Genomic DNA, 15,215 nt, shown 5'->3' on the forward strand with positions numbered 1-15,215 from the left:
CCGCTCCCGCTGCTTCCTAGGCTCAAACTAAACCGAGTGCTGAGGTGAGGGGGGCCAGGACGGAGCCGTTGGTGTCTGGAAGCCGAATCCCAACGCTCTCCTGTGGGAATTCCAGCAGCGGGGCTGGGCAGCCTGGGCTCACATTGGCCAGTGCTGCTGGGTGTGAGGTGCTCGACGGGATGCTGTGAGGATGCTCTGTGCCCGTTGGAGGCAATACCTGTGTCGGGGTTTGAGCAATCCCACCTTCATTTCCCTTTGGTTAGCAGTGATTTAGCTGCCCAGGAGCATTCCAAGAGAAACATTCTGCCGTTACAGCCTATTTGGATGATCACAGAGCGCCTTGGAGGCCTCAAGGGCAGCGCAGACCGGCGGGTCCCTGCCCTGCCCAAACCCGCGCCCAGGGCATCGCGTTTTGAGGGGGAAACCACCCCGCAGGGCCGCCTCCTTCCTTCAGGTTTCCCCCACCTCCTCCGTGGAGGCCCGGCGAGCGGAACGGGGCCCGCAGCAGACTTCTGGGCCCGGGGCTCCCCGGCTGACAGCACCGAGGGCTGCCCGGCCCCTGCCAGCGCGCCCGGCGCCGTCGCTCCCGGGCAGGGCCCGCTGCTGGCCCCGCCCGGCGCTCTGTGGCGGCGGGCGGCAGGGGGCGCTGCGGCCCGGGGCGGCGCGTGTGCGGCGGGAGCCCCCGGGCCGCCTCTTCCCCTCGCGGCCCGGCGCAGCGGGCGGGGGGCGGGCGCTGCCGCCGCCGCCGGAGCCCCACCAGCCCCGCCGAGCCCCGCAGCCCGCCGCCGCCGCAGCGCCTCGCCCCGGATCGCGGCCGGCAGCAGGCGGGAGGCGGCGGCGGCTGGCAAAGCCCCGCGGGCCGCTCAGCCGGCTACCTGCGCGGCAGGGCCTGAGCGCCGAGCCCGGCTCCGACATGTCCGGCAAGATCGAGAAAGCAGGTGAGCGGGGCCGGGAGGGACAGCGGGAGCCCGCCGGGGCCGGCCGCGCTCGCCGCCATCCCCTCAGCGCCGCCCCGCCGCCGCCGCGGCCCTCCGGAGCTGCCGGCTGTGGGCCTGGCGCGGCCCGGTGGGGCTCTGGTGGGGGGGGGTACCGGCGGCCCGGGCCGGCCGGAGGCGCCTGTCAGGGCCCGGGTTGGGGCCGGGGCCGCGGCTGGGCCCGGGGCGGCCGGGAACGCTCTGGCCGGCGGCTGCTGCCGGCGCTGCTCCGGGTGCCGTGTGGGTCAGGCTTTGTGTCTTCTCCTCCGCCTTGTCCTTTTTGTTTCCCTCACCCCTTTATTCCTCCTCTCTCGTTTCCCCGCACCTCTGCGGTCCTTTCCATGGAGCGGAGCATCAGTAAAGCCGGGGCGCTGCAACGCTTCGGGGCCTACACGCAATGATTAATTGCAACTTCTCCAACTTTCCTCTTCTGGTGTTTGTGCAAGATGAGAAAAGATGAGTCCGTGGGCAAATGTCAAGAGGGAACGTGCTCATTTTTTCCTCCCTCTTTCAAAGCTCTCCCCTCTGCTTGAGGTGCCAGGGATGGGGGAAGGCTGCTGAGATTGCTGCTGCTCTCACAAGGAAACGCTCAAGCACGGCTCATATTGTCTCTCTGTGCTGCTGGAGTCGTGCCTGGTTCTCAGTTGTCACTTTAGATGGTTGAATGCCCCCGTTTTTGCGTGTAGCGGGAGTAGTATTTTTAAAGATTCAATTAGTGTTTTGCAAATCAAGGCGCGGAGTTACTTAGTTTAATTATGCTGCATTTAATTAGCAGAGAAAAATCAATGCTGGTTTGTATTTTTTACTGTAAGGAATAGCTTGGCAGTTTCCTACTGGGGAACGGAGGGTAGCAGCCTGAGTTGGGATGTGTGAGTGCAGCGTTTGGGCTTTCCAGGACAGCAGCCACTGATTTGGGAAAGATTCCTGTTTCAAAGGAGTAAAGTTGGTAGCAGTGCTCTCTGGTTTTGATCATTCATTCCTGGTTTGTTCTGGCTTCTGAGCTGTGCTGTATACAAATATGTTCTCCCATGATACAGGCTCTGGAGCGGCCTCCAGGGATGAGCAGACTGGCTGCCTCGCAGCCGGCTTTTAAGTGCAATACATAGGCATGTTTCCAGCTCTTAGTGCTAAGTTACTGTCTCACAAGTGTGCATCGCATCATGGGACAAATGTTATTCCAGAAATATCATAGGTTAATCTGGTGCATGATCCCTTACATAGGATCACAACACAGCACTTTGCTTTGGGATTCTGGCTATGTCTTTTCAATGCTTACTGTTATATGGCTGCAACTGTTTGTCTGGGAAATGGAGAACTGAGTCAGGAAGGTGTCAGCAGCATATCGTATATAGAACCGGGGCCAGCTCTAAAATAATTGCCACTTGTTTATGCTAGAGGTGAATTTGGCTTGGAGTTCTAGTCGGTGCTGATAGTGCTGTATACAGTAATTACAGATATATGAGTAAGTGATCAGGTTTTGTTTATTCGCGTGCAGTAAATAACCCCGTGAGAATAGTAAATATAACTCCACACCAGAGACGCAGTGTGAAGAGTTCAAAAGCAGGACGATGACTGTAGACACACACAAACGCAGCACGGTTCCATAAACAATAGAGTAGAAAGGCCAAAGGATACCATGCAGCCTAGAGACCCGACCTTGCAACACACCTACCTCCCATTGAAGAACTCAAGACATCATGCAGGATCCATCCCCAGGTCAGTGCTGTAACCATAGTGTTGAGGATGCGTTGGGTGAAGCCTTCGTGTGGAGGCATTCTTTCTAGTACCTGTGTCTTGCAGTGACAGTTTGCTGAACGAGAGAAACTGTAAGTCTGGGAAATTGTCCTCTTTCAACTGCTTGTGCTTTGGTTTCTTTAGAAGGTCATGTAAAATTAAATAATAAAATCCAGTCTAAATATACAAAGTACCAGCATTATAAGCATTTCTCACCAACTGGTGCCCTCAGTCTTGTGCAAGGAAGCGGAGATGAGAACTTTAGGAAGAAAGAAGTTCCACATTGGCTGTGTAAAGACCAAAGATGGAAGAGGGACATAAGAGGAGGCTGCATGGACACCTCGTAGCAGCCTTCCAGCATCTGAAGGGGGCCTACAGGGATGCTGGGGAGGGACTCTTCATTAGGGACTGTAGTGACAGGACAAGGGGTAACGGGTTCAAACTTAAACAGGGGAAGTTTAGATTGGATATAAGGAGGAAATTCTTTCCTGTTAGGGTGGTGAGGCACTGGAATGGGTTGCCCAGGGAGGTTGTAAATGCTCCATCCCTGGCAGTGTTCAAGGCCAGGTTGGACAAAGCCTTGGGTGATATGGTTTAGTGTGAGGTGTCCCTGCCCATGGCAGGGGGGTTGGAACCAGATGATCTTAAGGTCCTTTCTAACCCTAACGATTCTGTGATTCTGTATAAAGTGGAGGAGACTGGGAAGGAGAGGGGAGGAGGGCTGGAAGCCAGCAGTTTCAGTGCAGTACAGTGTTGATCACTGGTTCTGAGTGTTTGAACTTCTGATTGACACAAACAGTTTGGCTGATAGCGTCACCGAATAAACACAGGCTATAATACTGCAGTAATTCTGGGATAGTTGTCAAAATGTGTGCAGTAGCAGAACAAAGGGTACAGAGTCATGAAACAAATGTGATGAGGTCTAAGGTCTATGTATTTGTGTACATTTGAATGTGTTTCTTTTCTTATGGGAAGGGAAATACAGGCAAACCCCATTATGTGGTAAATAAAACAGGTTCTTGCCTGATAACAAGCTACTCTGACAAACTTCAGAATGGGCTTGGGATTTGGTTTGACTCACGTATCTAGCCAGTCAGGTTGCTGGGGAAAGAAGTGCTACCCTGTAGAGCTCGATCCCTTGAGATCTTACATATGTCTGCTTCCTGAGTCCTTAAATGAAACACCTTGTTGGCTCTTCATAAAAAACAAGAATAAATGATAACAGCTACCATCCTTTCCACCAAGGAGGAGCAGACAAGACTCCCTCTGGAGCCTTTCAGTACTGCTGTTTCATCAACAGAAAGGTCACCATAGAGCAGCAATTCACAGCACTGCTTTGGAGTGCAGGGGAGTCATCTGGTCATGTAGAATAAGATGGTATATTTTGTTTTCACTAGTATTGGGCCTCCTGCTATGTTAGGCTCCAGCCAGTAGACTTCTAAACACTTTTTCAAAGCAAAACACTTACTGCCTTGAGGAGAAGGAATGGCATCCAGTCGTGGTTCTTCTTTACTCTAGAACTGTGATGTTTCATCTTCACTGTCAGAAAATATTTGTTATCACCCTAGTTTTAGTCTTATAGTTTTGATCTAAAATCCCAAATAAGGATGCCAAGAAAGAGTGGAGAAGGTCACATATGGTGCTTGGGTTTCCTGTTGCCATGGCAATACATGAATTCCTCTATTTATTTACCTGATGGATTACGTGCTCCAGGGAATTGAACTATTCTGCATCATTCGGGAGAATAAGGGAGCAGTTAGATACCATCAGGTCTAAAACAAGCTCTTCCATGAAGCAGGTCCAGTCAAAAATACCCTTTATTAAAACCAAGGAACATATGGGTGCCATACTTTGAAGATTTATTCTACTTGATGTTTTCAGTCTTAATCTTGTAATTTCTTGCAGGGTGTTCGTATCCCTTGTAAGCTTGCTTTTTCAATAGCTGTCTGCTAAAGGTTGTTTGGGATAACTGTTTTAAGTGCTAGCTACCTGGCATGCAGTCAGTCATCTCTATTCTGCTCAGGACTCAACTGGATGTATTTATTCCCAGCAGACACAAAATGCTGTTGTTTTCACCTTTTGCTCATAAGCATTTGCCCGATAAGCAAATTCACCTCTGAAGTCTCATTCTGTAGTATTAGCAGCTAATCCCAGGAGAACTCTGTTCAGAAGGAAAATGGAAAAATAGAAGAAATCATTCAGGAGGCCTGATTATTCCCGTCTTTATAGGAACTTTGTGTTTGTCCAGAGCCCTCTGCATCAATTTACATGATTCTGAATTATGCATCTGTGAATATGTCTGTATTAACCTCAACTTTCCCAGGGATCTCATTTTTGGAAAGGATATATTTTGAGCTGTCATTGTCTCTTGGATCATTCTATGGAAGGTAATTATCCTGCATAGTTTTTTTTTACACCTGTACAGTTTTCTGTGTCAGTTATGCTCAGGTGAGCTACTGGGCAGAGCTCTTTCTCAGTTCAGTTGTGCATTCACCACTGTACTGTCTTCTCCAGTACAAGCAAGGGCTTTCCAGTTAAGTTTTGCAGTTGACCAGTGTAAATGCTGCTTTACTGGTGGTTTTCAAGTGAAGTAAAAATTGTCGGTGAAGTGTCTTGGAATATGAAAATTAAACTCTTCTAAAGACTCACTTCACAACCATAAAGGTAGTTCAGTTCCAAGTTTTCCTTACTTGGGATTTTAGCACCTACTGCATGTATATGTCGCTCAGCATGTGTGTCCTGTTTTAACCTGTTTAAAAAGCATCAGCAGTTCAGTCTAGTTTTATGTAGAGGCAAAATGCAGGTACAAGATGATCACTAAATGGCACAAAGGGCAGAATTTTGCATTTTTAGCATGTTATCGTAGGCTCGGCAGGTGTCTGTTGCACAGCTTCAAGATTGGAGTGTTCAGAAATATAGCCTGCAGGATAACTGCTGCAAGACTGAGATGGTCTGAGCAGTTGTAAGAAGGAAGTGGACAAGGAGTGGAGAAAAAAGACAGCTGAAGTCCTCTGGAATGTGAAGCAGCTGGGCTGTGCCTTAGTGAAGAAGCAGAAACTGGAAACAATTGCTAAATTTATTTTCAGTGCAAGCAGTCGTTTTCCTTGAACCGCAGTGACTAAATATATCTATTGGTGGGATTTTTATGTGGTGGTAACTCTTGCTGACCTCCTGGCAAGCAGAGATGAGTGGAAGTTCACTGTCAGTCAAGATCATACACAGATGTCCCTCACAAAGGTCTGTTGCTTCACTTGCAGAGAACATTTCGTATATGTAAGGGACCTGCAGGCTGTCAGCGTGGCTTTTACTCGTTGCCCTGTGTTGCGTGAGTGGGAGAAACCTGGGTGTTTGTTTCTAGGGAAGGTAGTCAATCTGTAACTGCTTTCAGATAGACTCTGATGCAAAGGTGTGGGTCTTTTACAAATATAGACATTAACAACTTATTTATTCCAAAGTTGGAACCTTTGAGTGGCGTTGATAAAATGAGCTTTGCTGTTGACTTAGAAATCCTTCAAAAGGAGAGCATTCAATTCATAAGCTTACAGCATCTTAACTGCATGTGGAGGAACATGAAGTGTTAACTTTCTAGACTTTATGTTAAAGAAACTCTTGCCTCCTTGGCACGGATATTGATGGCTAATCAGATTCAATTTGAGCACTCAATCATTACGTGTATTGCAGGAGATGTCTAGGTAGCTGTCAGATGGGCTACTGAGAGCTGATAGCTGTAACTGTTTGTTACCATAGCATCAGTTTTGAAAGATTCTTGAACCCCAGCAAAGAAAAGGTGATAGAAAGCATCTCCTGTCTTTGGGCCAGATAAAACTTCAGAAGCTATGTAGTATATTAAAACCAACAAATTACATGTCAGAGCTACAGGTATGGTAATATAATAGGTGCCTTCCTCTCCTCCTCACCACACCCATCATTTTGCATGGTTTGGGTACATGTAGAGGATATAACTGGTTCCATTTTCCAAGGCAAATCATCCCAGCATTTTTCTGCTGAAATTAGAGACCTGGAGTTTTGGGGTCTCTTGCCAGTTTGCAAAGCTATTGACCTCTGTGAGCTGTTGCTTGGCAGTGAAATGAATCCTTGCAGCCTATATTCATCCTGTGGAGACTTTACATAATCTGGAGAACAACCTGTGCATGGAGAAGGACCCTTCAGCTTCTCAAATTTGTGACAGAATAGGCTTTTCTCTCTGAAAGCAATTTATTGTGCTGTAAGTGCCTCAGTATTTGGTAAATTTGTGCTTTGGTGTTACATCTGTCTTTTTTTCTTTATGAACATTAGCAAACTATAGGATTCAGCCATCGTCATGGAAGCGATATGAAAGGAGTGTCAAAATCATACAGCTCTTGCAAGAATATTAGCTTTACTATTTGTCAGTTTTGTCTAAAACAAACAAAATGGAATGAGGTATGGTAATGGAGAACTGTGTGTTGTTCTCAGTGCTTTAGTAGAGATTAGAGGAAAAGGGAGAGCTGGTTGGAGGAAAGCTAGATTTATTTGCCTTCATAAGGGTGAATTTGCAGCCCCAGAACTCCAAGGTGCAGAACTCTAGGTGGCTAGAGTAGGAAAAAGGGACATCACAAGTGGAGCTGTTGATGGAATGACTGGATAGGGCAGAAAGGAGGTGAGAGGATGTGCAGCCCACAGAAGTTAGAAGAGAAGGGAATGGTGGGCAAGTAGGACAAAGAGGAAAAGACAGACGGATGACAGAGAGGGAAAGTGGGCAAGGAGGAGGCTCCCAGCAGCTTTCACAGAGTCTGTTCCAAGGCAAAGAGACAGAAGATAAATTTCAGCAATCCGGAAAAGCTGCAGGAATCCTGCAGGTTGGGACGTGCTGCCAAAGGAATGTTCTGCAGTTCTGCTATCCACGTTACTGCAGCCTGACAAATTCACAGCTATATTTATATGATATGACCCATAGCATCCACTCTTAAAAATCCATTTCCAGTCTCTTCTTATGGTGTGTGACCCTGATAGAGCAAACAGTTTCATCTGTGTGGGAAACTATGTCCCCACATACTCTGTGAAGCAACCTGAGAAAGCTGATGGATCAGATTATTGGTATTTGTGTTCCATATTCCAGTTAAAGCTCTTCAGCTTTGAAACAGTCTCTTGATGGTAAATCTGTTTGTTGTTCTAGCTGCTACCGTAGCTTACTTTCTCTGGCGTTTATAAGATGATGTTTTCATGTTGAAAGCAAGAAAAAGTCAATAGAAACAATTACAAGAAAAAGATGGTCCATATCAGAGCATTCACTCGCTTAGTGTTGTGAAGATTTGGGAGGATGGGTTCTCCTGTACTTGCTTTCTATTTTACCATATTTAGGAAAGTAATCTAAGAGATCTGAGAATTGACAAGAGCTGTATGGCAATTCAAAGCCTTGGATAGCATTTTGGGTTTACATTTCTGTCTTTTTTTTTTTTTGGTTCCCCTTTGATACCATTGACAGAGTTATTTGGGTGGCACCCAAAGAAGAAATTTCTTAATTATGGGGCTGAGGTTCTTTGAAATAAGCAAATGCATGTTTTGCATTAGCTTACGTTACCTGAGTGATGGTCTCTGCTGCTTTGTGTAGAGCTTTTCAGGTGTCATGAAAATACTGTGCATTTTGTGATACATCTTGGTGTGGCCATTGGTGCCTCTAAGGAAATAGTAGTTCATTATTCTGCTGAGGGAGAGCCCTCTCATGCTCTCATTCTTCCTCTCTCAAGCTTTCATGTGGGGATACATTTTGTTGCGTATATAACATTCACTGAACCAGTCCTATTTATATTGTACAAAATCTTGGGTTTTGAAAGAAAACAGATGAGAATTTTCTTTTTAGGCTTCTGGAAAGAAAGAAAAAAATCAGTAGAGGTTAAAATCAAATAATAGGTACTCATAGCTGGTAAAGTTGGAGTAAGCAGATGCTGCAACTTGATTGGTTGATTAAACCATGATAGAATTTTACCAAGAGACTGAATATGAATATGTGGTTCTGTAGCTGTTGCCCTGTAGTTTGCAGGTAGTCTTTAACAATTAAAATGGGAGCAAAAGGAGCATGTTCACAGTGTCCAGCATACATTGTTTTATCCCCTCCTTTTGATGTTTTTATTGTGCTGCTCAGTTTACCAATCTGTCCTGTCCATACTGAGCAAGGTGCTACAGTTGCCTCAGGAATTACTTCCATATTTAGAAAGTTTCCTTTACAAACCCAACATCAGTAAAGGGCACCCAGGGAAATCAATGGTTTTGTTCTGGTTGTATAGTACATTCCAATCAATTCTAGATAGCAGCACTCAGTGAATCCATCCAACAGTGGGGTTCAGTTAGCAGGACAATACTGTTTGAAGCACACTTTTCCTTGGGTGATATATTGGCCTTTCATTTTCTGCTCTATTAACTTAAGTTAGTAAATTTGAATATGGGGGATAAAGTACAGGTGGCTCTCATCCACTTTTTGATTAACAGTGCAACCTTGCATTTTGTTGGGAGTGATGTATGCTGCAACTTCTGTGTACAGAGAAATTAGATACCCCTGGTTGTATGTATGTTTCCATCTTAATGTTTTTGAAGTGTATATTTTCTGCTTTTCTCATTAGAAGAAGCTTTAAACTGCATTATATACAGGAATAATAAGTTTGAGGAGCTATGGAGGACTACAACAGATTTAGTTAGAGCTCATCTATGAATCTACAGGGACTTAAAGGAAAATGCAGAGCACTGGTTTGTGCAGGAGGTGGTTTCTCTATATAAATATCCCTACAAAGGTCACATGAAATGATATGTCGAGTCTGATGCCAGATTTTTCATGGAGCATGGTATGAGTGGTGCAGGGGTTGAGTTCACTCTGCTGCTGCTTGGAATTGCTTCTCCAGGGCTGCTGTACCAAAACCATTATGCATCTGAAAGTCACATCTTGTCTCTTTATGAGCAATACCTCGGAGAGCCTAACTGACAGAAACAGGTGGGGATTTTCTCTGTTTTCAGCTTAGTTTTTCTGTTTCCTCCATGAATAGCTGTTAGCTCTTTGGCACTTGAAACAGTGGTACTTCTGTCTCCTGCTCTGTCAGTCTGGTCTATTGTAGTGACGAAGGTAAGATAAGTTCATGAAAGAGAGATTCATGGTGATTTGAGAATACCTTTGCTCAGAATTAGTTCTGTGAATCTGGCTCAAAATTGCACTATACTGAAACAGGTACTATTTGGGGTGTATCAAGTTTAAGATATTTTTTAATGTATGATTTTCATTCTGATAATTTCTAGTTCTGGCAGATTTAATACTGGTTATATTGGGTTAGAAGTGCTCACCTTTCATCAGAGACTGTAGGAAAAGCCTGTGGTGACCATGACTAGCATAGGCCCTAACGCCTTGCATTTATCCAGCTAAGTTAGGGGACATGAATCCCAACCTTGGGCAATTTTCTGTCCTGTTGGGAAGCCGTTCAGTGAGATTTTAGATACTGCTTGAAACTATAGTTACGTGAAGTGGAATGAATTGATTTAGGAAAGGGCTTGCTGCATCTTTGGTCGAGGCAGAGCTCGTAAGGCTTTTCTTCACTGTCATCCTCCCTTTGGCATGCCTGTTTCTCATAGCCCTAAAGCAAATGTGCTGTTAGGCCATGGTGTGCACCCTTCAGACAACATGACTCTTGAGGGAGGAAACGGGTTAGAAGAAGACCCCTTTCCTCCAAAAAAATCCCATCTCACATGCAGATCACTGCTGGGAGAACTAATGGAAGAACCTTACGTATCACAAAGGGGATGCCTGCAGGAACTCACTTCATATTAACCCTGATGCTGGTGGTGGGTCTGTGAGCTGGTGATGGTTTATCTAATTCGTTGTTGGTTCCCAGAGATGAAGTAGATACTAGCCTTTTTAACGTTGCTTCCCCTTGTGCTGCTCAGCCCCAGGAGACACGATGTATTGCATTCCATCAGCCCATGATCTGGCATCAGGCTGAAAGGTAAAAGCACTGGTAAAAAAATAATGTTTTCCTTTGCTGCTAGAACAAAGACTCCTTGAATTGTGAAGTGGTTGGCCAGGAACAGGGAATGCCAAGGAAAAGCAAAATCCTTTGGAAAAAAAGCAAGTTTGTGTGCCTTTTGGGGACACCTCAGAGGAGCCAGCGGAGGGGTGGGTTGCTCTTAAAAGCCAGAGTATCCTGGTAAAAATGGCAGGGCAAATGAACCCTTTAAAACCATGCGGAGAGAGAATGTGGCTCTCATTATGTCTGTGTACATTTCCAGGTAGTCTTTAAACAAAGATGGGTTTGCTCCTGTCTGTCTCGGGTGAAAGCACTTGTATAAATTCTGCATTGGCAGCTTTTACTCTTCGGTTTTATCCTGAATTACAGCCTTGTTCATTAGACCTCAAATCTGAGGTGTACGTTTCACTTCTAGGGCTCCCTGGAGACATCAGGAATACCGCAAGTGGTACACAGGAGAACTCTGAGCTTCTATTTGGCTGACAGCCTGGGGAGTGCCAAAGTCCAAGGGATCTAAACCATTGTTTGGACCAGACATTGGTGAAACCCATGTCTTTGCCTGAGGTTGTTGGGATTGTTGCGGTTTTTTACTATGTGCATAAGTTAAAGATGCTTACCTGGATGTTGACCACAGTTGTCTGCACTCAGGGTTACCACCTCAGTGTGTATTTTACACTTCATGTTCTATTAACATGATAAAGAAGGGAAAACTAAGGAAACATCTGAGGGATAATTTCTGGCAGCTGGGCAGATAAGTTGGATCTATAAATCCTGAGAGTCTCTGGCAACAAGGTGTGTAAGAGTGTTAGTAACAACAAAAAGGATGCTGGAAGGTTGTTGTTAGCTTATGTCGTTGTTTTGATACTTCTCAAGTTCTGTAAGTACTTAGGGCTGGTATAAATAATAGCATCCGAGGTTACAGCCATTGGCCATCTGGTCTGTTGGAGCTCCAAATATACACTATCCAAAATAAATATCCCCCATCAAATGAAAGCAGAACTGATTCTGAAGTCACTCCCAGGACACACGTGCTGTTAACATGGCAGTTGAGTGAAGTCCTGATCTAAGTCTGGCATCCAAAGTTCCTAACTCCATTCTTGGCAATGCGATCAGTGCTGTGGCTTGTCCTGTGGGGAGAGCTAACAGGATGTGGGTTTAATTGTTACTATTCTTTTCATTTGGTTTTATCATGTAATACTTCTCAGATGAGGTACTTCACATCTAAAAGCTTTAGCAACATAGGACACTAAGCTTCAAATGTTATACTGGAGAAAAAAGTCATGCTAGAAATATTGATACTTGGTTGGACATGTTTAATGAAATTGTTATTCAAAACTCTTCAATCCAGAAAAGTAACACTGCTTTGTGTTAATCTTAACCTTTGGGATGATAACAAAGCACAGAAACTGGCTCCTCCTACAATCCCGTGCCCTTGAAGGAGTCATTTAGTTAAATTCCTTAATATTTTTGCAGCTGTGGTTGTGGTTTAGTAACTGATGCTGCCTTGAAGAGGAGCCGGTGTCTGCAGCAGTTTTCATTACTCATCTGTCAATATTTGCAGAGTAAAACAAATGGGTCTGGGTAGAGAGGTTTCTGCTCTTCTGCGTAAATGGATTCTTTTTCTCCATCCCTGCTATTTTACCCAAGGAGAGGGTAGAGAACAGTTTTGATGGATTGGATGTTGGATCTGAAGGTCTGGCCCGTTCTGCCTGCCAGGATTATTTTAAGCTACGATGTTTAAATTTTATTAAATGAACCAGAGGGAATTAAAAGCATCTCTCTTTCCCAGAATGCTCTCACTGTACCTCCGTAAAATGCCCTTTATCCTGCTGAAGAATCTCCAGAATTTCTCTTTTGCAGTGGGTAAAATAGGATTTTTGGCCAGTTCAGCAATATGCTTGTCAGGAGAAATCCAGGTGAATTCTGTTTGGTTTTGTTTTTACACGGTCCTCAGAGTTGAAAATTACATAACCCCAAATCATTACCTTGCTGTGTTTCCTGATGCAAACTGGAAGTTGTGAAGTAATTGGCTTGGCTTCTGGGTGAGGTACAGGAGGGAACTTATCTGCCTGGATTTGGGTTTTTTTTTGCATGATACTTGCAAATGAAGGACGCATCTTACTGTGATGCCCCTGCAGAATAGGGATATCTGCTGTGGGAGATAAGAGACGTAAATGAATGTTGTGCTGGTGCATACTGTGATGAGTGAATGGAACAAACCATTTTCATAGCAAATGAGCAGTCGATACAAAATGCTTTCCTGGAATGGGGCAGGGCTGTAGCGGAGGGTGAGCTATAATAAGTAGGAGAGAAGGACTTGAGGAACCCAGTGTATTGACTTACTTGACCACATACTTCTTTTGAGTTTCACATTTGACTGACAAATACTGAACAGAGTAGCAGCCGGGCTAATGGGCAAGTGTGCGTAAGAGCCAAAAAGCAGTGCTGACCTCTTTCTGTGCATGTGTACTTTAGGGGAAGTACTGGAGTCCTTACTTCCTTTTCCTGTGGGGCATTCTGGTTTTCCCTAGTTTTCATCCTTCTTCAAAAAATCATGGTGGGACAAAATCACACAGAGCAGTTCCCTTTGCAAGAAGATGTAAAGAGCTAGTGCTCAGCCCAGGCAAAGCAATTCATAACTTGAAGCTTTGTGCCTCTGTACCCTGGCTACATGAAGTGTTGGCTGCTAAATTGGTGCCAGTTTCCTTAACCTTTGGTCATGGAGTTGCCATCAAATGTATTTAAAAGCATGTCCTGTGGGGGACTATTTTGTGTTACCATGGTCTCTGGTAAGAGCAGAGGGAGCAAGAACCCCTGCCAGACTGAGCTCTTTGCTAGCTGCAAGCATGAGGAGCTAGTTGGGAGATAAAAACTGATTAGTGGATAATTCCCCCAGAATGAATAATCTCAGCCTTAAAAGATGAATTGCAGATGGGTTTGGATGAGAGAGAGATCAGGTTTAAAATGTCATGCTTTCAGTAATCTGAATCTGGTGACCTTAAGCGACATTGCAGGGATCATGTCAGACGATTAAGAATGGAAAGAGAGGTTTGTCCGTGATGTGTGGCCAGTGCTTCCTTCCTTGGTTTGACCCTTGAGCCTCCAGTATTATATTTATCTGATGGTTTGAAAGGTCTTTCACTCCACAAGGTCAAGGAAAGCATCCAAAATAGAGACAAGAGCCATTGTAAGCTCCCCAAGTGTGCAGGATTAGTATCTAATGCAACATTTTAAACTGTTTTCATATGGGTTACACATCTTTGCACATCTTTCACCTTTGCAAAGGTAACAGTATGTGTGTGTTTGCCTAGCTTTGACTGGAAAGCTTGCAAAAAACAAGACTGAAACATAAAACCAAGTTAAGGACTATATGAGCAAGCTATGTCAATAAAGACCATCATTTTGTGTAGCTGTGCAGCTTATCAAATTACTCCAGCAAGAGTCTCTTTACAAAGGCTTTTGTATTTTATCTGTTGACTCATCTGTCTCAACACTTACAGTAATGTTTCAGTACTGGCTTATAAGGCCTGTGATTGAAACAAGGCTGTTCTTGGCCTGGTTAATCAACAGATGCAATTAATACAATGATGTTTGTCTTGACACCCTGTCTCACTGGCAGCATTGTAAGCAGCATTGCTGCGAGTTGATCTCTGTGGTTGAGGACTCACTGTACGGGCAGATCACTCAACGTTTGTATTCAGCATAAGGTCAACACTGAACGGGTTTCAGAGCTCTCCAGTCTCGCTGGTGCTACAAGCAATGCTAACAAAAGGGTAAATCATAATCTGCAGCGTTTCTTATTCATTTAACAGTTCTATAAAATGCTGGGATTTCGTTCTGTTGGAGAGCACCAGAAGTGTAAAAGGAAAGCTCAGCCGGATTTTCTTCTTGTGCAAGTCTGGGAAGGTGGTGAAGGAAGTACAATTTGGACTCAGATGCTTATTCTTTCAGTAGAACAATGTGAGTCCCAGACCAGTGCCTCTCAGATGTGTTTTACCCTGGGAACTTGTATAAAACGTCTTCCTTTTCAGCTATTTCATTTTTAGCTGTATAGAGGGTGTAACCATTGTTGAAGGGAGTGTCGGTGGCACGTAGCCAGTTGATATCTAAACCCTATCATGAATTGTTTTAAAGAGAGTACAGTTTTCTGTACGGAGATGTATTGATGACTTCTTTTTCAAGGCAGGAAGTACATGCTGACTGCAGCAGTTGCCAGAGCAGCTGTTCATTATGAGTAAGCCATATGAAAAAATCCCGTGAAAGCCTTAATATCAGTAGGAAGCAGTGTGAGCTTAAATGATCAGCACCAACGCGTGGGTAAGCTGTGTCAAGAGCTGCTTTCAGAGTTTCACTCGCTTGGAATTTTCTGTTGGAAAAAGTTTCTAGTTCTTATGGTATCACAGTCTGTAGGATAGTTTACAGAGAAGTATTTAACTTCAGGCTAGGTACTATTTGTAAGGGCTTGTCTGGACACTCCCCAGACTCTTGCCCCAGGATACAAATTTATTTGATTTAACGCATGTTG

General features: G+C 44.8%; 1 protein-coding gene across 6 annotated transcripts in view; it reads left to right on the forward strand.

The window, feature by feature from the left end:
• Window positions 1-677: 677 nt before the first annotated feature.
• RAPGEF1 (Rap guanine nucleotide exchange factor 1) overlaps window positions 678-15,215 on the forward strand; it is an 83,805-nt gene continuing 69,267 nt past the window's right edge. For all 6 annotated transcript variants that reach the window (XM_062641147.1, XM_062641149.1, XM_062641148.1 and 3 more), the window contains exon 1: window positions 678-938. In XM_062641147.1, coding sequence (XP_062497131.1) covers window positions 914-938 — 25 coding nt within the window. In that variant the 5' untranslated portion in view covers window positions 678-913. The remainder of the gene's footprint in view (window positions 939-15,215) is intronic.

The sequence above is a fragment of the Pezoporus occidentalis genome, unplaced genomic scaffold (genome assembly GCF_034315485.1).
Source record: "Pezoporus occidentalis ecotype Australia unplaced genomic scaffold, CSIRO_AGI_Poc_V1 ctg68, whole genome shotgun sequence".
NCBI lineage: Eukaryota > Metazoa > Chordata > Aves > Psittaciformes > Psittacidae > Pezoporus > Pezoporus occidentalis.